The sequence below is a fragment of the Portunus trituberculatus genome, chromosome 33, assembly GCF_017591435.1.
Source record: "Portunus trituberculatus isolate SZX2019 chromosome 33, ASM1759143v1, whole genome shotgun sequence".
Classification (NCBI taxonomy): Eukaryota; Metazoa; Arthropoda; class Malacostraca; order Decapoda; family Portunidae; genus Portunus; species Portunus trituberculatus.
Window position 1 is genome coordinate 17,209,479 of NC_059287.1, and position 24,368 is coordinate 17,233,846.

At 41.1% G+C, this 24,368-nt stretch overlaps 1 protein-coding gene across 5 annotated transcripts in view; it reads left to right on the forward strand.

Annotated features, from left to right (window-relative positions):
- The window catches only part of LOC123512243 (5-aminolevulinate synthase, erythroid-specific, mitochondrial-like), a 36,410-nt gene that overhangs the window by 5,589 nt on the left and 6,453 nt on the right, over positions 1-24,368 (forward strand). For 3 of the 5 annotated variants that reach the window (XM_045268503.1, XM_045268501.1, XM_045268504.1), the window contains exons 2-3: positions 23,181-23,337; positions 24,156-24,257. In XM_045268503.1, the coding sequence (XP_045124438.1) occupies positions 23,187-23,337; positions 24,156-24,257 (253 nt within the window). In that variant the 5' untranslated portion in view covers positions 23,181-23,186. Of the gene's footprint in view, positions 1-18,790; positions 18,931-23,180; positions 23,338-24,155; positions 24,258-24,368 lie in introns of those variants that run through there. The other 2 variants (XM_045268502.1, XM_045268505.1) reach the window with 2 other exon arrangements.

Here is a 24,368-nt window from a genome sequence, read left to right on the forward strand (position 1 = left end):
ATAGTAACTCGTGTGTGTGTGTGTGTGTGTGTGTGTGTGTGTGTGTGTGTGTGTGTGTGTGTGTGTGTGTGTGTGTGTGTGTGTGTGTGAAGCATAAACATCGTAAAAGGAAAAAAGGAAGAAGGAAAACGGAGAGAGAGAGAGAGAGAGAGAGAGAGAGAGAGAGAGAGAGAGAGAGAGAGAGAGAGGCAGCATGAAGGAAGGAAAGGCAAAAATATAGCAGCGTGGCGGAGATAATGGCTGTGTCCTTGTTGTGGTCACGGTGCGCCAAGGTTGCTCAGTCACTGCGCCTCCTCACATCCTCTGCAGGTGACTTGGCTGGTCCGGGATCCTCACTGCTCTGGGTGTCACTTGTTTTTGTGAATATTATTTGTGTTCGACTGCTGTTCCTCGTTTTGTTTCATGTAAAATCCTTTGAACAGAAGTCTGAATACGTTAAATGTTACTATTACTGTAATTCACTGTCAATACTGTGGTCAAAAAACATCTATCTATCTATCTATCTGGGAGCGCCTCATTAATGAAATAGTCTGGTATCTTGAATTCAGAAACGCTTTCCCTTCTCACCATGACAATTTTCCAAGGCCACAAACAACTAGCTACGTTTTCAAGACAGTTTCTCATATTAATAAACTAGAAAGCTTGCTAATCTATCACCAGAATTACAAAAATACTCTTAAAAACACGAGTATCTTCAACTGGAGTCTTTGGAAAGCAGTGACGGTGAGAGAGCAAAGCATTTCACAATACGAGCACAGAATTATCATTTTGAAAGGTCACGCCCTGCTACTGGGGAAAAAAAAAAAACTTGCCTCACATTTCAGTACTCTTTGGTTGGCATTCAGTAACTCTATAGGAATGTTACTTAGTTCATTATTGTGCTTTATATTTCCTCTCTTGTCTCACCCACACTGAATACTTTAATAGTGATACACATGGTCAAACCGTAAGTAATCATTCAGATGTTTGTATTTACTCTAGTGATACTTCTATACAGTTTTCTATGCTTGAAATCTGTCTCTTGTTACTATAAAGTATTGATAGTTAGATAATTTCGTGTAGAGTGATGATTTTGAAAGATGTCACGCCCAGCCAATGAGGAACGTGTCTTGTATGCTTCTGGTTACTGTATAATGTTGTTAGTAGGTAAAAAATCTGGGTGGAAGAAGGTATGGGGTGATGATTTTGAAAGGTGTCACGCCTAGCTGATAAGAAACGTGTCTTGTGATGTTTCTATGCGTTAAAACTCGTCATTGGTATTAGTTTTCTTCATGGTAGAACTAATAGTAACAGCAAAAGCGAAGGAAAAGTAGTATTAGTTATTTTTGTTATAGCTGTGGTGTTGGTGGTGGTAGTGCTGGTGGTGGTAGCAACAGCAGCGAGATTAATCCCTTTAGTACCATGACGCGCTTCCCTATTCATTCTGGGCTACTATTTGGTGATTTTATTCAGTATCAGAAACTTACGTGGGGGATTAAAGTAGTGAAGATTGTGTCCATTAATCTTCTTGACCTTCATAGACGCTTCAATAAAAGGGTCTGTCTAGTCGTACTAAAAAAATCAAGGTAAGAATGTGTCTCAGAATTGAAGGGGTTAATTGAGTGACGTAACCATCATGACTTCACCTCTGTAGTTACACCAACGGTACATAGATGGCGTGCGTGACTCAAGTGCAGTAGGTCAGTGAGTAGTAAGATTTCTTCTCTTCCTGCTCTGCCTTACGTAATTCCCTTCCTGTCTCTTATGTAACTATAGCTTTCATTTATTTCTCTATCTATCTACTAATCAGTCTATCTCTTATTCATTCACTCCTGGCCCCTTATCTATCTCTATTTGTTTGTCTCTTTATCTTATTTTCTTTATGTAATTCCTTTTATGTCCGTTATTCACTTATATATCTATCTGTTAAACGTTTGCCTGTCTATCTATCTACCTGGTAACTTATCTATCTATTTATTTGTCTGTTTCTTTATCTTGTTTTCTTCTTACGCAATTAATTTTGTCTCATTTATCTATCAGTCCTTTATTTTGTCTATCTATCTACTCAGTCACTCGCTTATCTACTCGCTCCTTTATCTATCTATCTATCTGTCTCTGTCTTACACTCGCTTTCCTTCACTAGCACTACACTTCGAACAATCCACGTGGGTCATAAGGTCGCATTTCTCAAACACTTCTGCGTTTCACCTCCGCTATTTCAAAACGCTTTATTTCAGAGTACACGAGTGTTTTTAAGGTGTTTTTACGGTTCTAGAGACAGAGTGACATGATTTCTACATTATCAACTGCAGAAACACTCTTGAAAACCCCGCTAATCATCTCTGTGGCCCTTGAAAATAGTCGTGGTGAGATAAGCAAAGGTAGATAGGTAGTCATAGGGAGGAAGAGGCAGTGACGGTCTTAACACTCCACTCAACACTACCCTACGTCACGCAGCATCATGTGACAGGATGTGACGCGCTCTGCTGCCAAATTCTCCCCAGCTGGCCCTTCCCTTCCCGTCCACCTCCCACGTTCTGTTTCGTCTGTCTGTACTGTGTAGGGTAGGGTAGGTCAAGACGCACCCAAGACGTCGTGCAGTTGCCAAATGTACCCTGTGTGTGTGTGTGTGTGTGTGTGTGTGTGTGTGTGTGTGTGTGTGTGTGTGTGTGTGTGTGTGTGTGTGTGAAACGTCTCTCTCTCTCTCTCTCTCTCTCTCTCTCTCTCTCTCTCTCTCTCTCTCTCTCTCTCTCTCTCTCTCTCTCTCTCTCTCTCTCTCTCTCATCACAAATGGTTAGCCAGTTCTCAAAATGTTCCTACTACTACTACTGTAGAAAAGTCATATTAATCTGTCACTGTAATCGTTAAAGAAAAAAAAATCAATAAAAAACCGTGTAACTTCAACGTGAGACTTGAAATAAATGCCTCAGAATATTATCCATTGTACTTAATCGCATTCATGGGGGTTATATTGAAATAACAGTGTTTTTATGAGGTTATGGTAGGGTTAGATTAATTTATTCTCTTCACCGGTGGCCCCTTCAGATCAAGACCTGAAAAAAAGAATAATTAGTTTGCACAGATATACTTAATCGTTCCTTAAAGTTGATCCCTTCACTACCAGGACGCGTTTTCATATTTCTTACACGATTTGGTGATTTTATACAGCTTCAGAAACTTATGTGAAAAAATCCTTAGTTTCCATAGAGATACACTTAATCGTTTCTTAAAGTTGATCCCTTCACTACCAGGACCAGGACGCGTTTTCATATTTTTTCTGCTTATAATATTTGGTGATTTTATACAGCTTCAGAAACTTGTGTGAAAAAATCCTTAGTTTCCACAGAGGTATACTTAATCGTTCCTTAAAGTTAACCCCTTCACTACCAGGACGCGTTTTCATATTTTGTTCTGCTTATAATATTTGCTGGTTTTATACAGCTTCAGAAACTTATGTGGGGATTGAAATAGTGAAGGGTCTGGCCATCCTTTGACATACATAGCTCATAATGTAGAAAGAATCGTCTAATCGTACCCAAACTCAAGGTAAAAAAAAAAGCGTCCCAGTACTGAAGGAGTTAAAAAAGTCAAGGTCTTGATATAATCTCTCTTGTCTATGTAGCATTAAAGACTTTACTTCACTGTAGACTATAATTAATCTCGAAATCCATTTAGTTTACTAGCAATACTTCATTATTATTGTTATTATTTATTTATTTATTTGTTATTATTAGTAGTAGTATTTTGTTTACCTATGAGAGCTGTTTATTTCCTCTGTTTTCTTTGCAATATATTTGGCAAGACATTCCCCGGTAGTATCAGCAAGAGCAAGACACTCAAGGCCGAACAAACTACGAGTACCACTGGAGTTTCATGAGCTTGACTCCCGCCACTCGTGTAGTTAGGGAAGTCAGGAATAGATGGCGCGCGTGACGTAATCTGCACACTATTCACACTGCTCGTAATGCTCAATGATGGTACGTGACTTTGAGCATCCTTTTGTTGTATTTGATGGCGTGTTTTGAATATTTTCCTCACTCGGGGCAACGGTTTCCTAGCGGGTGGGCTTTGAGATAGGAGGTGCCACAAAAGTATCCCCTTTAGCCCATAAATTCCCGTGAAAAGCTCACATGGTGTAAAAAAAAAAAAAAAATGACCAAGATCGCGGCTGTAGGGCTGAAATCAACGCAAATCCAGGCAAGTAAGTGTTCTTTTTTTCCTCTCTCTCTCTTTATATTTTTGCTAGTTTTCGCCAGTTATAGATGAGGATTGACCAAGATCGCGGCTGTAGGGCTGAAATCAACGCAAATCCAGGCAAATGAGTGGGTCTTTTTTCTTTATATTTTTGCTACCTTTCGCCAGTTCTCTCTTAAAATAAAATAAATCTAGACTTGCCACTAACCGACACTCCTTACAGACAAACAGACGCCTAGCAGTGTCATATAAGTGTGTGACTGAACCATGAAGACATGCACTTTGCTACTGTCAGTTAGTACTCTTGTGACGCATTCTCTGCCAAGTGGGCCAGCTGCTCTCCCCTCTCCCCTTTTCCCTGTCTCATTGCCTCTCCCCGTCCACTCCTCCCACTCCTCCTGTCTCGTCTTCACGCTACAGCCGCCCCATAGATAACTATAGGGTAGGTCAGGGTGGACTCGAGACCCACTGCAGTTGCCAATTTTTACAGTGGGAGCCTTTTTTAGCATTTTTTTGTGTGTTTATGTTCGTGTTGGGCAGAAATATTCACGAGTGTTGCGCAGTGTAGTGAAATGAGTCGGTGTGGTAAGGCCAGTGTGTGTGTGTGTGTGTGTGTGTGTGTGTGTGTGTGTGTGTGTGTGTGTGTGTGTCAGTTGGTGAGGTGCAGTGGCTATACAATATACATAGTCACTCCATCAACCCTATGACTCCCCTCCTCACTGTTATCGCGTGCTATCTGTCCTGTACTTACCTCATCGTTTCTATTAACCCCTTCAGCACTGGAACACATTTTTACCTTGAGATTTGTGTACGATTAGACCATTTTATTAACATTTCCAACGCTTCATGGAGGTCAGAAACTTAATGGCCACAGTCTTCACTACTTTAATCCCCCACATAAGTTTCTGAAGCGGTATAAAATCGCAAGATAGTAAGCAAAATGAATATGGAAGCGTGTCAAGTGGTCAAAGTGTTCAATAAGGTGATAAAAGGACAAGTGTGTTGATAATTATAAACCCACACTAACCTACCCAACCTAGTACATGTGAAGGTTACTTAAGATAGATATAGTTAAATGCATCTATTATCACAGTGTATTGGTGTCACTGATACGTCACGTGTTAAAAAAAAAGTATATAAATATCTAAAATTAGAGCTAAGCCACAAACCAAACTGACAGAGAGGAAAAGGGAAAAAAACGAAAAAAAAAACTTAAAATGGATGACAATGACGGCAGGAGAGAGAGAGAGAGAGAGAGAGAGAGAGAGAGAGAGAGAGAGACGGTGACTCGTTTCATCTCTCATTCCAGTGAATCCTTACAATGCAGTACTCCTATGTCAGTGTGTGTGTGTGTGTGTGTGTGTGTGTGTCTGGGTGTGTCTGGGTGTGTGTGTGTGTGTGTGTCTGGGTGTGTGTGGGTGGGAGGAGAGGGGAAGGTATGGGGGGGACCATAGTACGCTCATGTGACTGTCTCTACTGCCAACGAGGCCAAAACCCCCCTTTCCGTCCACCACCTCTCTCTCTCTCTCTCTCTCTCTCTCTCTCTCTCTCTCTCTCTCTCTCTCTCTCTCTCTCTCTCTCTCTCTCTCTCTCTCTCTCTTTCTTTATCTTCCTTTCTCTCTCTTCCCTCCTATTCTCATCCTACATCCTCCTCTCCTTCATTCTTCGTGTTATTCTGTTCCCTTCCTCTCTTTTCCTCTTCTTCTATTGCTTTTCTAATCTTATTTTCTCATTTCCTCTTCGCATCTCAATCTCTCTCTCTCCCCTTCTCTTCTCTTCCCTCCCCCTTCCGTTCATGCCTCGGCTAATCGTCTCAGCTCCCTCTTCCCGCCTCCTCCTCCTCCTCCTCCTCACCACCCTTCTCGTCTTCAGTGAGGCTTTGAGTGGAGATCAAGGAGGAAGAAAGTGTTAAGTCCAAAAGAACATGTACTCCTTACTTTGGTTCTTATGCTTGTTGTTGTTGTTGTTGTTGTTGTTGTTGAAGAATGAATATTTAAGTAATGATTTTTTTGTATATTTTGTGTTCGTGTATGTTCTATTTCCATTTTTTTATTTATTTGTTTATGTAGATTTGTATGTTCAATTTTACAAACTATTCGATGTTTTTATTATATATATTTTTTTTTTATTTATCATTGCTGTGTGTGTGTGTGTGTGTGTGTGTGTGTGTGTGTGTGTGTGTGTGTGTGTGTGTGTGTGTGTGATGAAGCAAGAACATAACACGTGCATTTTTTATTTATTTATTTTAATCTTTGTGTCTATTTCATTTGTATTTTGATATCTAGTCACACCTGCACCTTTGTGTGTGTGTGTGTGTGTGTGTGTGTGTGTGTGTGTGTGTGTGTGTGTGATATCGTCTACACCTGTACGTTATATTCCGGAAATAATGTTCTTCTCACCTGTGAACTCATTTCTCTTGATAGTATGTTCACCCCCGTCCCTTCACCCCCCTTCACCCCACCTTCACCCCCTCACCTCCCGTCACCTCCACGTCCCCCATCCACTTCACCTCCACTGACATTACTTCATCCTTTCATCTCTTACCAGTTCGCACCAGTTAGAGAGAGAGAGAGAGAGAGAGAGAGAGAGAGAGAGAGAGAGAGAGAGAGCGTAGGGGAATAGGAGAAGTTGCAAGAAGCCATCCGGTCTATACTTAACATTCCTTGCGTAAAACGTGGCCAGAGAGAGAGAGAGAGAGAGAGAGATAGTGCGTCAGTCTCAAAGCATCGCCATCGTCAGACTAACACTAACCTTGAGTCTCTTAGAACATTCAACTTTCCTCCTCACTAATTGTTTTCCTTCCTATCTTTTCCTTTTATATTTTTCCTCTTTTTTTTCGACCTAAATTGTTGTGTATTTTACTTCATTCATTCCCTGTTAGTTGTTTTTTTTTTTCCTTCTGGTTGCTAAGAGAGAGAGGGAGAGTCACACACACACACACACACACACACACACACACACACACACACACACACACACACACACACACACACACACACACACACACACACACACACACACACACACACACACGACACTTAATATATTCACATACTCAATCACTCTCTACGTTGTCAGTGGTTCCTCTCACACTTAAATCACTAAACTGTAAAGTGACATCCAATTACTTCAGTATACTGTGAATTTAAACATATAAACTTTATCATTTATTTTTACTAGCTTGAGCAGAGAGAGAGAGAGAGAGAGAGAGAACTGCGTCAGTCTCATATAACGTCGTCATCAAATTATAAAGCTCGTATTTACAAACACGTCTGTGCTTCACCTCCAGTTTCAAAAGGCTTTATTTAAATTGACCTGATTTTTTTTTTTAAGGTGTTTTTACGGTTCTAGAGGCAGAGTGACCATTTTTCTACATTATGAACTGGAGAAACACTCTTGATAAACTCCGCTGATCATTTCTGTGGCCTTGGAAATAGTCGTGATGAAAGAATAAAGAGTTTTTAAGGTGTTTTTTACGGTTCTAGATTCAAAGTGACAACATTTCTAATATCTTAACTGAAGAAACACTCTTGAAAACACCGCTAATCATCTTTGTGGCCTTGAAAAATAGCTGTGGTGAAAGAATAAAGCGTTTTTTTTTACGGTTCTAGAGACAGAGTGACCAGATTTCTACATTATCAACCGGAGAAACACTTTGAAAACTCCGCTAATCATCTCTGTGGCCCTTGAAAACAGTCATGGTGAGAGTGCAGAGTCTGAATGCTGGACTAACTACTGTAACCTTGAGTGGAGTCTCTTAGTACTTTCAACTCGTACAATTTTTTTTTTATTGTTTTTCTCCCCATCTTTCCTTATATTTTTTACTCTTTTCCAACATAAATTATTGTGTTTTTAGTTCATTTGTTTCCTGATAGTTAGAGAGAGAGAGAGAGAGAGAGAGAGATGAAATGAAAATTATTCTATTAGGCGCCGCAACAGCTGTCATATCGCACCGCCGGGATTAACGGGAGAACACTACATCTCCCACCGGGCACCTAGGTTTGGCAAGGATTCGAACACGAGCCGCCTTAACCAACTACGCCACCCAGCCCTCCCCCTGTGTGTGTGTGTGTGTGTGTGTGTGTGTGTGTGTGTGTGTGTGTGTGTGTGTGTAGGTTATAGTAGGAGGTAGAAAGTGACCTCTCTGCGTCCCTTCCTTTACAATACTATCTTACTGACGTCCTCCTCCTCCTCCTCCTGATGTGCTGACGTTTACCATTGTACTGCTATGGTATTGTACTACAATGTGTGTGTGTGTGAGAGAGAGAGAGAGAGGGGGAGCGGGGGAAGCAAGTAACGAAGCACAAACAAAAGAATGAGTTTCTCTTAAAAATGGCCGTCTTTTTTGTTACAAGTATGTCCTTTACCCAGTCGTTCAAGAGGCTTTCTTCCTTGAAGTTACAGTGATTGTTAGGATAATTTTTAGGGTTCTAGTGATAGCTAAACTTGTTATAATTAGACTCGCCCTTGAATATATACCTTATCTTGTAGTCCTGTATTTGTTTTTTTACGGTTCTAGTGATAGCTAAACATGATTTCGATCTCTTTATGCGAGAAGCTCTTGAGATCACAGCCTTTATCGTGAAATATGTGTTATAATTAGACCTTCCCTTGAATGTATACCTTACCTTGTAGTCCTGTATTTGTTCATATATTTAAATCTGTTATCATATACTTAACCAGCCCTTCTTGTTCTGGGATTCTATAATTGTTTATTTAAAACAAGATAAGGCTAACTTTTGATAACATTGGAAAGAAGGAGGAAAAGAAGAAAGATAAACAAGAGGGAAGTAAAGAAAAAAAGAGGAAAAGAATGAAAGGATAAAGAAAATGACGAAAAGAAGAAAATGATAAAATACATGAGAAAAAAAAGGAAAGGAAAGATAAAACAGGGAAAAGTAGAAAGAAATAAAAGAGGAAAACAGAAATAGAAAATAAAAATAATCTAGAACTAGGGATTCTCAACCTTTTCCTCGTTTGTAACACCCTGAGGTATAAGACCATCTTCCTGAACCCACAGTAATCTGACATCGAGCACTAACTCAATGCGAAGGATATTGTTAGATCAGCCACCTGAATACCCCTGGAATGTTGATTTAGTAGCTGACACAAACTCAATGCAATGGTACAGCAAAAGGATATAATTGGATCAGTTTTTTTTTTTTTTTTTTTTCTATGTCCTGGCCTATAGCGCCTGTAGGTGTACTTGAAGAGTTAGAAGCACTGTTTAGCTTCCACCCATTAGTGGCGCAGGCAATTTTGTTTATAGTGGTGCCCATATTAGTGGTACCCATATTAGGGCCCATATCACCACCCAAGTGCATCTTTGGTGTAATCACCTAGAACCTGGGTATCATGGTGACATTGGTGACATGTAGGTAACTTTAAACTACTCGACAAGTGGTAAAGTGTCAAGGCGATACATGGTGGGATTCGAACCTACACGTGGATGTCTGCCTGATCCCGCGCTTACCACCTTATCCACTATACCACCGCCTCCCTATACATCTAAGTACCCCAGGAAGTCTTCTTGTGAACCCCTGATCTAGAAAAAAGAAATAAAAGAAAATAGTAAGAGAAAAGAATGAGTTTACGCTTCCCCTTAAGAAATCAAAGACTGAAACGAAACAAACGGTAAAGAAAATAAAAATACGAAGAAAATACCTTGAACATCTAAAAGGAAGAAAGAAATAGCAAGTCATATCCTTTGCCTTGAATGTGTAGTTTGTAACGTAACTGTACACTAACTCTACTGTTGCTGCTGCCATGGTCTTTTTTTTTTTTTTTTTTTTCTTTTTTTCTATATTTTTTCCTCCTTTTTCAATTTCAGTCATCCGCCGCTCCATCTGAGAACCAATTTCTTCCCGTCTCTTGAAACACAAACTCATAAAACTTTTAGCCATATCCTAATTACTAAGTCTGGTTCAGCCATCTACCACTGTATTTGAGAACCAGTGTCTTCATATTTCGCTTTAGAATCGAACTTTACCCAACATAAACGCCTTAATCCACTCCTGGTCTTGTCCTGACTACCAACACTAGAAGCCTTGTCAATATCACCTTCGTATCTCGCGTTATAGTGGCCGTGGGTGGCAGTGGCGGTGGCTGGCGCTTGGTTGAGTGGTGAAGGGTGGGGTTATGCTGACGTCTCCTTGCTATCTCTGCGTCACTTTGTTCATCGTGACGCTGCAACATCCTGCTCTGCTCTACGTGCGCGGCTGGGTCTAAAAAATGTGTGCAGAAAATTATGTAGATATCGGAGCGTTGAGTGACGGAGACGAGGGATAGAGGGAGAGAAGGAAGGTTATATTTGAGACAGGAGAGGAAAAATGTGCAGAAGGACATGCAAGGAAGAGAAAGAGATGGTGGAGGGACAGGAGAGGAAAGGAAAAGTGTGATGGATAAATAGAAGAGGGAAAGATTGTGATAAAGAGAGACAAGGAGTAGAGAAGGAAGGAAAGAAAGTTGTGATGAAGAGACAGGAGAGAAAAAGTGTGAGGAGAGACAGGAAAGGAAGAGAAAGGTGTGATGGATAAATAGAAGAGGGAAAGATTGTGATAAAGAGAGACAAGAAGTAGAGAAGGAAGGAAAGAAAGTTGTGATGAAGAGACAGGAGAGAAAAAGTGTGAGGAGAGACAGGAAAGGAAGAGAAAGGTGTGATGGAGAGACAGGAAAGGAAAGGAAAAGATGTGATGGGTAAACAGAAGAGGGAAAAGAAAGATTGTGACCAAAGTTATGCTAACAGGAGAGGAAAAGAAAGTGTTTGTTACTGGTGTGCTGTATGGACGAGTATTGGAATGTTGTGAAGTCAGTCAGTCAGTCAATGAGGTCATCAGTCTCTGTGTGTGTGTGTGTGTGTGTGTGTGTGTGTGTGTGTGTGTTCAGTGTTTGTGTTCATTGTTTGTGTACAGCGGTGAAATGACACGCACTGCTTCATACGACACACACACACACACACACGGTAGCTCAGTGGTTAGAGCGCTGGCTTCACAAGCCAGAGGACCGGGGTTCGATTCCCCGGCCGGGTGGAGATATTTGGGTGTGTCTCCTTTCACGTGTAGCCCCTGTTCACCTAGCAGTGAGTAGGTACAGGATGTAAATCGAGGAGTTGTGACCTTGTTGTCCCGGTGTGTGGTGTGTGCCTGGTCTCAGACCTATCCGAAGATCGGAAATAATGAGCTCTGAGCTCGTTCCGTAGGGTAACGTCTGGCTGTCTCGTCAGAGACTGCAGCAGATCAAACAGTGAACACACACACACACACACACACACACACACACACACACACTTGTGCCTATGTGCTAAACGGCACACAGTTCGCGTTGCCTCACTTTTCACGTCACATTGCGTCACGGGGTACAGGATTCCATTGTGTGTGTGTGTGTGTGTGTGTGTGTGTGTGTGTGTGTGTGTGTGTGTGTGTGTGTGTGTGTGTGTTGAAAGACCAGAAAGCAACACTGCACTTCCCTTGAGCGTTGTAATACTTCTCTTCAGCCACCAAATGATGCAGTTACGTGTCATTGAAAGGAGGTGGAGGAGAAGTAAAGTCGAGAGAGAGAGAGAGAGAGAGAGAGACGGTTGAGTAAGTCAAAGCAAACAATTCAGTGACTGCAACGTTAACCTCAATAAGAAAAATGCTGAATAACTTGGAGATTTACACTTTTTTTCCTTTCATTGCTCATTAGAACACGCAATGAGGAAAGGAGATGAAAGTACTAAAATAACACACACACACACACACACACACACACACACACACACACACACACACACACACACACACACACCACTTCCTCCGCCCCAAGCACAAGTATCTTATCTTACCAGCTCCAGTCACTTGTTGTTGGTAAGCCTTGTGATAACCACTGTGCCTCTCTCCTCGACCCTTTCCGCTCCTACCGATCCCTTCCAACCCTCCCTTGTTGCCCACTCATGATGATACTCGTGGCGCAGAATTGCCAGATTATGAGAGCTTTCTATTGACTTTTCCATAGCTTTTGTGGGTGATGGTGCAGGAATCGAGGTTTTTTTTTATAGTTTGGTGCTGAAATGTGTGTATCTGAGTTGTTTTTGGTTATTTTGGGTTGTGTTATGGTTAGTGTTTAGTGGGTGGTGATGGTGGTGGTGGTGGTGGTAATAGTAGTAGTGGTTGTGGTAGATGTTGGTGTTGTTGTTGTTGTTGTTGTTGTTGTAATGGTACTATATTTATGAAGACTTGCGACTGAGTGGGCCGTTTTTATTTATTTATTTATTTATTTATTTATTTGTTTATTTATTTATTTTTTGTCTGTCCTCCCCTCCTACATGAAAAATAATATAGACACAATTCCTTTACATTTTCTTTTTGTGTGTGTGTGTGTGTGTGTATTCCTGCATGTCTTTCTTCATTCATGCTTGAAGGAGTTGCATTATTTATTTATTTATTTACGTGATAAGGAGGACGACGAAGGAAAAAAAAAAAAGGTCCAGAACAAAATCTAAATAAAGGATAAAAAGAAAATCGTTAAAAGACAAAGAAAATATATTAAAAAAGTGAAAAAATAAATAAACTATAGAAAATAAGGATAAAGATAAAAAATTAAGAAAACTCATTAAATAAAGACACAAAGAAAATATACTAAAAAAAATTGAAAAAGCAAAAAAAAAAATAGTAGTTTCAACAAAAATAAAGTATAATTTTGACTGAAGCTTTTCCACCTTTAGAGAGCCAGCACTCAAGATGGCCCCCTTTTTTTTTCTTTTTCATTTTTTTTTTTTTTTATCTTTTCTTTCCCCTTATATGAATAGTAAAAAAAAAAAATAGAAATAAGATAAAAAACCTCAAAGACTTAACCCAATCCAATAACCTCGATCGATTCCCAGTCAGGTTGCGTGGAATGTCTTGGAATCGCCCGTGTCCTTCCATTAGCTCCCCAACGATTCCCGATTACCGATTCCTGATTCCTGAGTCCCGTGAGTGCAGTGGGTTGGCAGAGAAGTGGACTGTCACGATACTGGCTTATGTGTGGCTTTGCTGTGGATTATTAGTCATCATCGTTATTGTCATCATTTTCTTTTCCATTTTCTTTTATTTGCTATTGTCATATTTCCATTTTTTCTTTAATATTGATTTTTTTTTTTTATGTGAGGGAAGGATATACTCTCTCTCTCTCTCTCTCTCTCTCTCTCTCTCTCTCTCTCTCTCTCTCTCTCTCTCTCTCTCTCTCTCTCTCTCGTGATTTTCGTAACGTACTGAAGCAAAATGAAAATAAAAATAATGCCACAAATTATGTACATCCTTCTGACTTCCCTTTTGTCAACCCTGGATAAGAAACACACACACACACACACACACACACACACACACACACACACACACACACACACACACACACACACACACACACAATGCTGATCCTACTCGTGATAAGAAGCGTTTGTGTGTCTCTCAACAAACACACAGGTAAGGGAAGCACACACGAGACAGGACAATGAGTAGGTGTAGGGAAAGGTGAAGACGGGTGGTGGAGGCGTACGGATGCTGGATCATTGTGGTAGTGGTGGTGGTGGTGGTGGTGGTGGTGGTGGTATTGTTGTTAATGGTAGTGTTGTTTTTTGTGTTGTTTCCTCATTCGCCTTCCTTTTTTTTCCTTTCCTTTCCTTCCTTTCTTCCTTCCTTCCTTCCTTCCTTTCTTCCTTCCTTTCTTTCTTTTTCTTTCCTTTTTCCTTCCTTCCTTCCTTCCTTCTCTCCTCTCCTCTCCTCTCCTCTCCTCTCCTCTCCTCTCTCTCTCTCTCTCTCTCTCTCTCTCTCTCTCTCTCTCTCTCTCTCTCTCTCTCTCTCTCTCTCTCTCTCTCTCTTTATTCTTCCAGGAAAACATTAAACCCGATCAATAAAACCCAAAATCTTTAGGACACTTAAAGAATAATGGGCTTAAGTGAGCAGTTTATTCATGAATCTTCCTAGTCATTTATATTTTCATAAGCGAAATGAATCTCTCTCTCTCTCTCTCTCTCTCTCTCTCTCTCTCTCTCTCTCTCTCTCTCTCTCTCTCTCTCTCTCTCTCTCTCTCTCGCCATTAAAGAAACAGCAACACTTGGCTTGAGTCTTAAATGCCACACATAATTCACGCCTTTGAATCACGTGACATGCAGTTGACAGTCTCTCCACGTGTGTGTGTGTGTGTGTGTGTGTGTGTGTGTGTGTTGTGTAATTGTAGAAAAAAAAGGAATATTCATCGTGATTTTACCTTTTCTAATCTAATCCTTTCTCTCTCTCTCTCTCTCTCTCTCTCTCTCTCTCTCTCTCTCTCTCTCTCTCTCTCTCTCTCTCTCTCTCTCTCTCTCTCTCTCTCTCAATCGATCGTCGTCAAATTGCTACATTATTGAAGTCTCGTTGTGCTGGAATTCATGGTTCGTATTGATTGTTGTAGTGTGTGTGTGTGTGTGTGTGTGTGTGTGTGTGTGATTTTATTGATTGGTGTATTATGGTGATGTTATTCCTCTGGTGTTCCTACTACTACTACTACTACTACTACTTTTGTCTTATCTTCTCTTGTGTTCACATATTTTTTCCTTTACTTACGTCTGTTATTTCATTTGCTTTTTCCTCTTGTTTATATCAGCGTTGTTTGAATCTATTTTTGTCTTTCCACGAGTGTACTCCTCCTCCTCCTCCTCCTCCTTTTGAAGTTTACCTTGAACAAGCCGGTTCTCTTCTCTTCGCACAAGATGCAGACTAAGAGTAGTGGTGGTGGTGGTCGTGGTAATAGTGATGGTGGTGGTGCTTGGGGAGAGAGAGAGAGAGAGAGTGCTTTTGTATTTTTGTTAACTTCAAATTAGTGTGGCAAAAATGATAAAAAATTGAGTGAAAGTGAGAGAATGAGAGCGCAAGAGATAAATAGAGTAAGAGCGGGAAGGTAAAGAGAAGGGGCCATGACTTAGCATTCATCCATTTTGTTGGCACACTCTGGAACTCTGCCTGCTTCTGTATTTCCACCTTCCTGTGACCTGAACTCATTTGGTTTGAAGACACGTACCCCATTCTTTTGGCTATCTCTCTCGGACATGCTCGGGAACTAGCATCCCTGCGGACTTTTTTTGTAGAGGATCGTTTATTATTGCCCTTGCCCAGATTTCCTTTCTTACATTAAAAGATTCCACATATCTATTCGTGTTATAGTGGAACCATGCGTGCTTTGGGGTCCGAGGTGTCTCCACGCGCATGGGTTCGAATCCTGTCCACGGTCGGAGTGTAGGTAGGGTTTCCTCTCTCGGGGTAATGGTTCCCTAGCGGACGGGCTTTCAGATGGGAGGTACCTAAAAGAGATACCTTCTTTAGCCCATAAATACCCGTGAAAAAGCCAGCATGGTATATATATAAGAAAAAGGGATCGTGTTAAGAATATTGAATCCTCCAGCTGTCCTAGATTCCCGGCTCCCGCTTCGCAACTTTTTCACTCAGCTTATATGACGTGTGAATGAAAATATGACAACCAAAACTAACCTAATCCACATTTCAACTTATTCTAACGTAAGTTGAAGTTCGGTTTATGTTAGGTTAGAGTGACGGTTAGGTTAGTTTTGAGTTCCTCTTTCACACATAGTCAGCTGAGTGATAGAGCGACGAAGGGGAGCCGGGAAACGAGGAGAGCTGTAGGGTTCGCTAATCTTGACATAACCCCCCAAAAAAAATAATTGAGCGTCTCCTAGTATCCACTCATCCACTCATGCACCTCAACACACTCCACGGTACACTCACAAGCAGCGGGTCACAGTACTAGCAGGTTGGCGTCTAAATTTAGCAAGTGACAGGAAACTTACGCTCAGACATGCCAAGGTTTTCTCTCTCGGCTGAGTCAGTGAGTGAGGCGGGGCAATGAAGTGCTGTACGTGGTGATGCAATGAAGTGAAGCTTGTTTTGTCTCGCTTCAGCTGATTGTTTGATTCTAAGCAGTTGTGTTGTTTGTAAGAGCTTCACCATTCTCTCTCTCTCTCTCTCTCTCTCTCTCTCTCTCTCTCTCTCTCTCTCTCTCTCTCTCTCTCTCTCTCTCTCTCTCTCTCTCTCTCTCTCTCTCTCTCTCTCTCTCTCTCTCTCTTAATGATAATGAGTGTGTGTGTGTGTGTGTGTGGCGAGCTGTGCAACATCCCGTCACGGAACTCCGCCCAGTAACCTCTAGGAAAACCTGGATGGTATTCCCCACCCTGCATCCTTGGAAGGGCTTTGGTCCCCACGCTCTGCTCCCCATCCACCTCCACCTGCAACTCCATCCACCTGCGCCCCTTATTCTCCATCTTCCTTCTTCCACCAACTCCATCAGTCCACAAACTTCTAGAGAGGGTTGCGAAATTGTCTATTCTCTTTTCTCTCTCCCTGGTTTCTGTTTTATCTGTTTTGTGTTTGTGAATGTTCGCCCTTGTGTGTTCTCATGCATCCTCAAGTGATTGGGTTGTGAAATCTGTCTTATTTTCCTTCCTTCCTTCAAGTTTTTTTTTTTGTGTGTGTGTGTGTGTGTGTGTGTGTGTGTGTGTGTGTTTGTATATGTGTGTAGGGGGGTAGGTGAGGTGTGTTTTCCTACACTCTAAACAGACTGTGTGTTACGAATCTTCCTTCTTTTCTTCTTTCTTCAAGGTTTTTTTTTTTTTTTCTTTGTTATCTTCCGCTCCCTCGATAGACTGGGTTGTTAAATTGATCTCGTTCCCTTCTCAAGCTTTAAGAAGAGTCGTGTTTATATTTTTCTTTCACATTTATTGATTATCTAATTTGTCTCAAAGTTTATGAAGAATTGTCTGTGTTTGCCTCACCATGACCCTCACACTTATCAATATCCTTCCTTCTTCAAACATTAGGAAGAATCGTCTGTGTGCGCCAGGTGACTGTGTTATATTGCTTGTCATGGTAAAGAAAACAACGAAGGATGCAGGAAACCGTCACACCTACATACAACTGTCCTAACTTAACCTAACCTAACCTTTCAGTCACCCACTCACTAATATAACCTAATCTAAACTTAACCTAACCTAACCTAACCTTTCAGTCACCCACTCACTAACCTAACTTAACCTAACTTGTCCTATCTTATCCTTTCCTATCTTATACTATCCTACCCTACCCTACCCTACCTTACCCTACCCTACCCTACCCTACCCTACCCTACCCTACCCTACCCTACCCTACCTTATCTATTCCCACTAATCATCCTTAAATCCATCAAATATTTTAAATCTCACTAATGACTGCACACTGACAGGACACTAAATGAGGAACAGGAAGTGTGTGTGTGTGTGTGTGTGTGTGTGTGTGTTTCCGAGAACTTTATTATTAAGTTAAATACATAAATAAAAGTGACTATTGCAGCGTACATTAGGAAAACATTAATGGTGCTGTAGCAGAGGCATGGTTGGCTGACCTGGCGTGGACGGGAACCCCAGCACTTAACTTCTAAAAGCCCTCAGGTTGTAGGCAGACGGAAAGGAAGAGGGAAGGTTAGCAACAAACTTTCGTAGATAACAATAGTAATAATACGCGAGTAGACTTAATTACAGAGCATTTGTCTATCACCACTGTTAACATATAACCACTGATTCACCTGTAACTTGGAACAAATTAGAGAGAGAGACTTGGATAGTTAAAGCCTTCAGAACTGGGACGCATTTTAATCTTGAATTTTGGATATGAGTAGACAATTTTATTTACATTATGAAGTGTCTATGAAGGTCAGAATATTAATGGCCTGAGTCTTCACTATTTTGATTCCCACACAAATTCCAGAAGCTGTATAGAATCACCAAATAGTAACCAGAATGAATATGGAAATGCGTCAACGTGCTGAAGGGATTAAGTGCGCAGGTAAGGCGGACAAGTAGCAGAGGTGTGTGTGTCGCCAGGTAAAGGTTGTTGTAGTGACCTTATTGAAGTGGACAGGTGCGACTGATTGAGGGAAAAGGTGGAAGTGTGAAAAGATAAATAACTTGTTTTGCAGTGTTGTGTAATGGTACCTGGTGGCCGATCTCTCTCTCTCTCTCTCTCTCTCTCTCTCTCTCTCTCTCTCTCTCTCTCTCTCTCTCTCTCTCTCTCTCTTCCATTCCATCACACTTTTTTTTTCCTGTTCGTAAACTTTTTGCTCTTTCTCATACAACGAAACAAAATATCTTTCGTTCTTTCGTTGTCTTAGGCCAGTATCAGTCTTACAACAATAAATAAGCAGATGAAATACAAAAAAAGAAAAAAGAAAAAAGAATCAGGGTTCACATTATAATTCACAGCAAGACACGGTTTTGTAATACCACTGCACCTTAATATTAGTTCCAGGAAGACGCTCCCGAGTTTTTGCTGCAGCATCGTGGTGAGAAGAGAGTAAATCCCCGGGGATGATGCTGCCTCTCTAGCAAATCTCTTATCCCTTATCCCCACCTCACTTCTATTCTCCCCCCGGGCCCTGACTCCCGCTCCGTAGGGAGAGGTGCATCATCGACAACCGGCCTTAAGTAACCACATTTTTCTTATGTCCAGCTAATTTTCCACCTCTTGGATACATATAGGTTTATTGATTACTTTAAGACCCGAATAATGTGTTAAGACAAGACGTAGAGAAGCGCAGGAGTGGTATTGGAGTGGGCAAAGGCTCCCTGGTGGTGTCTGGCAACGCGTGTGAGTGAGAGTGGGGTTTTGGCCGCCAGTTTATTAGTGTGCTGGCAGTGATCGGGTGGAGTGTGCACTCATCCGCCCGGTGCCTCGCGATTTAACCTGCTTACATCGGCGTCAGTGTTCCTTCCCTTATACCGTGAGTGTACGGGGCTTGCATGGAGAGGGCTACTTCACCTCCTTAAACCATAACTCGGGGGTCCTGTGCCTGGGAAAGTACTCTGTGAAAGGCGAGAGTGAAGTAGGCTGGGAGAAGGGAATGAACGAACACCACCTGCTGAATTGGAAAGTTTACGCATATGTTCACTATACCATTCACTATGCACACCATACACACAACACCGCACCCGCACAGTTCTCATAGGTGGATAAATCGTGTTTCGTCAACCTAAAACACTAACCTTGGGGGAAGTGAAAGAGAAACTGACCACCTGGAATGTTCATTAGTTGCAGGAGCCGTCTGGGGGGAAGGGAAAGGCGTGTGAGGAAGGACGCTGGCCAGAGAAGGTAGTCCATTGGGGGGGAGGGCGGGGTTTTCCTGTGATTTATTATAGTGTACCATTCATTGGGCGAGCTGGAGTGTTTAAAGGGAGACTCGGGTATTGTCCTAACTTAGTTTTTCTTTGCCGTTCGTTTGTTTTTCGTTACTGTGGCTTTGTTTATTATTTTTAACGCCCTCAATACTGGGACACATTTCTGCCTTGAGATTTGTGTGCGTTTAGACGATTTTATTTACATTAGGAGGGATCTATAGAGGTCAGAGGATTAATGGCTTGAGTCTTCACCATTTTAATCCCCTACATAAGTTTCTAAAGGTGTACAAAATCACCAAATGAATATGTAAGTCATGGTACTGAAGGGGTTAAAGGAGGTCATATATTAGTGGTTATTTATCATGTAGATTTGAAGAGAATTTTACCTGCGAGTTTTGAAGATAAGAGTAAATGTTTCCCTTATTCTTTTGTAGCCATTTCACTGAGTTTTGAGTTTTAAAGGGTAATAAATATTTGTCTTTTTTTTTTTTCCACTGAAACTATCTACGGTTTTGAGAAGATTTACCTGTTTGTTTGTTTTTTTGGTGTGTGTGGTTTTTTTTACACGAAAATGAACGAAAAGTAAAGCGAAAAGTCAACGAAACCTGTCTAATGTAACACGGATTTGTTCAAGATTGTTAAGATAAGCACCGATATTGATTGAACCGGCGTTACAAGTAGTATGCGGTATGGACTGATTGCTCTTTATCTTGTTCTGGATACTTCTGCCCTTATTCAGAAACGCTTCGCTCTCTCACCATGACTATTTTCTAAGGCCACAGAGATGATTAGCGGGGTTTTCAAGAGTGTTTCTGCAATTAATAATGTAGAAATCTTGTCACTCTGCCTCTAGAACCATAAAAAAAACATCTTTGAAACGCTTTGATCTCTCACCATGACTATTATGTAAGCGGGGTTTTCAAGAGTGTTTCTGTAGTTAATAATGTAGAAATCTTGTCACTCTGCCTCTAGAACCATAAAAAAAACATCTTTAAAACGCTTTGATCTCTCACCATGACTATTATGTAAGCGGGGTTTTCAAGAGTGTTTCTGCAGTTAATAATGTAGAAATCTTGTCACTCTGCCTCTAGAACCATAAAAAAGATATAAAAAAACGTGTTAATTTGAATCAAGCCTTTTGAAATAGTGAAGGCGAAGCGCAGAAGTTTTGAGAATACGAGCTTTAAGACGTGATCATTCAAGTGTGGGTGAAAGGGAAAGAATGAAGATAGAGGTTTGTGGATTCACTTTGGTAATGGAGTGTTGAGTGAAAGTATTGTTTAGTTAGTCTAGAATCTATTATTATTATTTATTTATTATTATTCATGCCTTCTTGTGTAACAGTTATGTAATGTGTGTGTGTGTGTGTGTGACTGTTTTTTAAAGGTTCGCATGCTCACGCGCACCACCATTTTTTTTTTTTTTTCTCGTCCGAACTTTGGCGCTAAAATTGACTAGGAAGTAAAAGTATCATTGTGAAATTCGATCATAGCAGTTGTGAAAGTGACTGTGTGTGTGTGTGTGTGTGTGTGTGTGTGTGTGTGTGTGTGTGTGGGTGTTTAAAGTCCTTGGGGTAAATAGAAAGTTGTATTGTATTTTATGCGTTTTAATTGAGAGAGAGAGAGAGAGAGAGAGATATCACCGGACGTCTGTAGAATTTATCTCTTCTAATATCTCTCTCTCTCTCTCTCTCTCTCTCTCTCTCTCTCTCTCTCTCTCTCTCTCTCTCTCTCTCTCTCTCTCTCTCTCTCTCTCTGAACCAAGGTAAACTGCCTTTGAAAGTAGGACACACAGACAGACAAAGTAATTTTCGCAAATCACTGAGTCTGACCGTCTTTTTGTTGCGTTAAGATAAAGCAATGAGAGAGAGAGAGAGAGAGAGAGAGAGAGAGAGAGAGAGAGAGAGAGAGAGAGAGGAGGTTGGGGGGTGTGGGGTTTCCGAGGTTTCCGAGGATTTTTCCCGCCACGTTGTCGTTTCCAGGTAGGCAGGATTTAGGAAAGGGACTCCAGAGATCACTATTACTGTTGTTGTTATTCCACCATTAATAACGATACAAGTACTAACAACACAACTTAATGTACAAACGGCAGTAGTAGTAGTAGTAGTAGTAGTAGTAGTAGTAGTAGTAGTAGTAGTAGTAGTAGTGGTGGTGGTGGTGGTAGTGGGGGTGGTAGTAGTAGCAGTAGTAGTAGTAGTAGTAGTAGTTGAAACTTGACTACATATTTAGTTAAAGCAGTAACAGTAGTAGTTGTAGTAGTACAAGTACCATTTAATATATACACCTACTACTACAACAACAGTAGCAGTAGCAGTAGCAGTAGCAATAGTTTTAACAGTAACAAAAACAGCAGCAATAGAAGTAAGAACAAGATCATATTGCCAGTTTTTTCCTACACATGACTTCAGAAAGCTTAATTAGTATGACAGGTGAAGCAGCAGGCAGGTGAGCACCTTGGGGACCATCTGGATTATCTGTGGACCACCTGGTGTTTGTTTGTGGCCACAGGAAGGCACCTAGGAAGATAAAAAGTACCCTGGGACCTATTTACTTCTTCCTAGCCTTCCTTCTTTCCTTGCCTGAGATGGAAATCCCTCTCCTGTTTGAAGTATTGGTGTTCTCATCTCTGTTACTGATGTTTTGTATGTTTACTATGAGTTGCTTGCTTGGTTGATACAAGTTAACCTTTATAGTACCATGGCGTGTTTTGATAATCACTCTGCTTACTATCTGGTGATTTTATACAGCTTCTGGAACTTATTTGAGGGAGTAAAGATAGTAAAGATTCTGGTCATTAATTTTCTGACCTCCATAGACCCTTCCTAATGTCAATAAAATGGTCTAATCGTACCCAAATCTCAAGGTAAAAAAGTCTCCCAGTATAGAAGGGGTTAATACTTCTCTGTTCTGATGTACGTTGCTTGTGTTTTGTTTCATTACGAGTTATTTGGCTATTTATTACAAGTTCAGTTCTTACACCCCTTCAGTACCGGGTCGCATTTTTACCTCGAGTTTTGAGTATCATTAGACGATTTTATTGACATTAGGAAGAGTCAGTGTAGGTCAGAAGATTAATGGCCACAGTCTTCACTATTTTAATCCTCCTCCATAAGTTTCTGAAGCTGTATAAAATCACCAAATAGTAAGAAGGAATATGAAAACTTGTCATGATACTGAAGGGGATGAGGAAATGGAGGTTGGGCAGTAATGATCAAGAGTTTAAGATACATGTGCCGTTTGCTTATTGAATCAGTCACAGGAGCTTCATTGGTTTAGACTTTCATTATTTTTTCCTCTTATTGGTTAATCTATACTCTTTTTAAAAGGTTGAGGGAATACAATAACTCGAAAAAAGTGGTAATAGTTTGTTTTTTATTGAGTACGTGGTAAAGGAGTAGTATGTAGGTAAGAAGATAACTGCTTTCCATTGTTCCCTTTCCACCAGTTCCCAGTGCAGGTGTTCAGGGGTTATGCAGCTGTTGATAGAGAGAGAGAGAGAGAGAGAGAGAGAGAGAGAGAGAGAGAGAGAGAGAGAGAGAGCAAGCAAACACCACAAAATTCTTACCACTTACAATAAAAGCTTCAATGAGAGAGAGAGAGAGAGAGAGAGAGCAAACACCACAAAAATTCTTACCACTTATAATAAAAGTTTCAATGAGAGAGAGAGAGAGAGAGAGAGAGAGAGAGAGAGAGAGAGAGAGGGAGGGAGAGCAAACACCACAAAAATTCTCTCACCACTTACAAAAAACCTCAAATGAGAGAGAGAGAGAGAGAGAGAGAGAGAGAACAATTATCTAACCACCAGTTCAGTCAGTCATTCTCCCAGCAGACTGTCTCATAAAGGTTCACTGTTTCAGATCATCATGTCATGCCCCTTCCTATCTCGCCTGCCCGGCCAGTTTGTGAAGAACTACTGCCGGACACTGGTGCGGCAATACGGCGAGATGTGCCCCGTGGTGACCAGCTTCATGCCAGCCAGGACCTTCACCTCCCTCTCCTCCAACCAAGACTCCGGTAAGGCCACCATTGCCTCTACCCTGATGCATATTTTTTTTTTTTTTTTTTTTTTTTCGCATGATTTTCTCTGACATGATATATTTCTCTCTCTCTCTCTCTCTCTCTCTCTCTCTCTCTCTCTCTCTCTCTCTCTCTCTCTCTCTCTCTCTCTCTCTCTCTCTCTCTCTCTCTCTCTCTCATTACTTCTTTTAACATGTTTACACACACACACACACACACACACACACACACACACACACACACACACACACAGTGATAGACCAATGGAATGCATGGGCAGAGGAAGTGGTGTGTGCAAAAAATATACATGAATTTAGAGAAAAGTCGTAATTGTATATTGAAAGACGTGACAATACAAGCTTGACTCATTCCTGGAAGCACACAAATACAGAGGCTGAGTTTGACCTAATAGTGATGGAGAATACTGTCTAAGGTCATTTTGGATAAGTTTTAAGGGATTAAGCTTGGAATTCTAACTCTAAGCTGGCTAATCAGTACTCTCAATCATTCATACCTTTCTCGGGTAAACTCTGGAACTTCCTGCCTGCTTCTGTATTTCCATCTTCCTACAACTTGACTTCTTTTAAGAGGGAGATTTCAAGACCTTTATCCCAGACTTTTGGAGAACTCTATTGGTCTTTAAAGGGAACTGGCAATCAAGTGGACTCTTTTTTTATCTAATCATACTCAAAACTCGTAAAATGCATCCCAGTACTGAAGGGTTAAAGGATTGAGCTGGAATTCTAAGTGTAAGCAAGTGTAATAGGGAGTAGAGTAATGCAAGATGGTGGGAGTGACCATGTGTTGTGTTTCAGAGGGTGAAAAGAAGTGTCCCTTCCTGCGTGGCCAGAATGTGGTGAAGCAAGCCAGCCGGGAGGTGCAGGAGGACGTCATTGATCTCTCCACCAGGGAACAAGGTGAGGGAGGAGTGTGTGTGTTAGTACGTCAGGTCTTTGCTCTTGTTGATATTCTAAGCACTATAAGAGATTATTTGTCAGGTTAACTCTTTCACTGCTTGTCATTTGTTA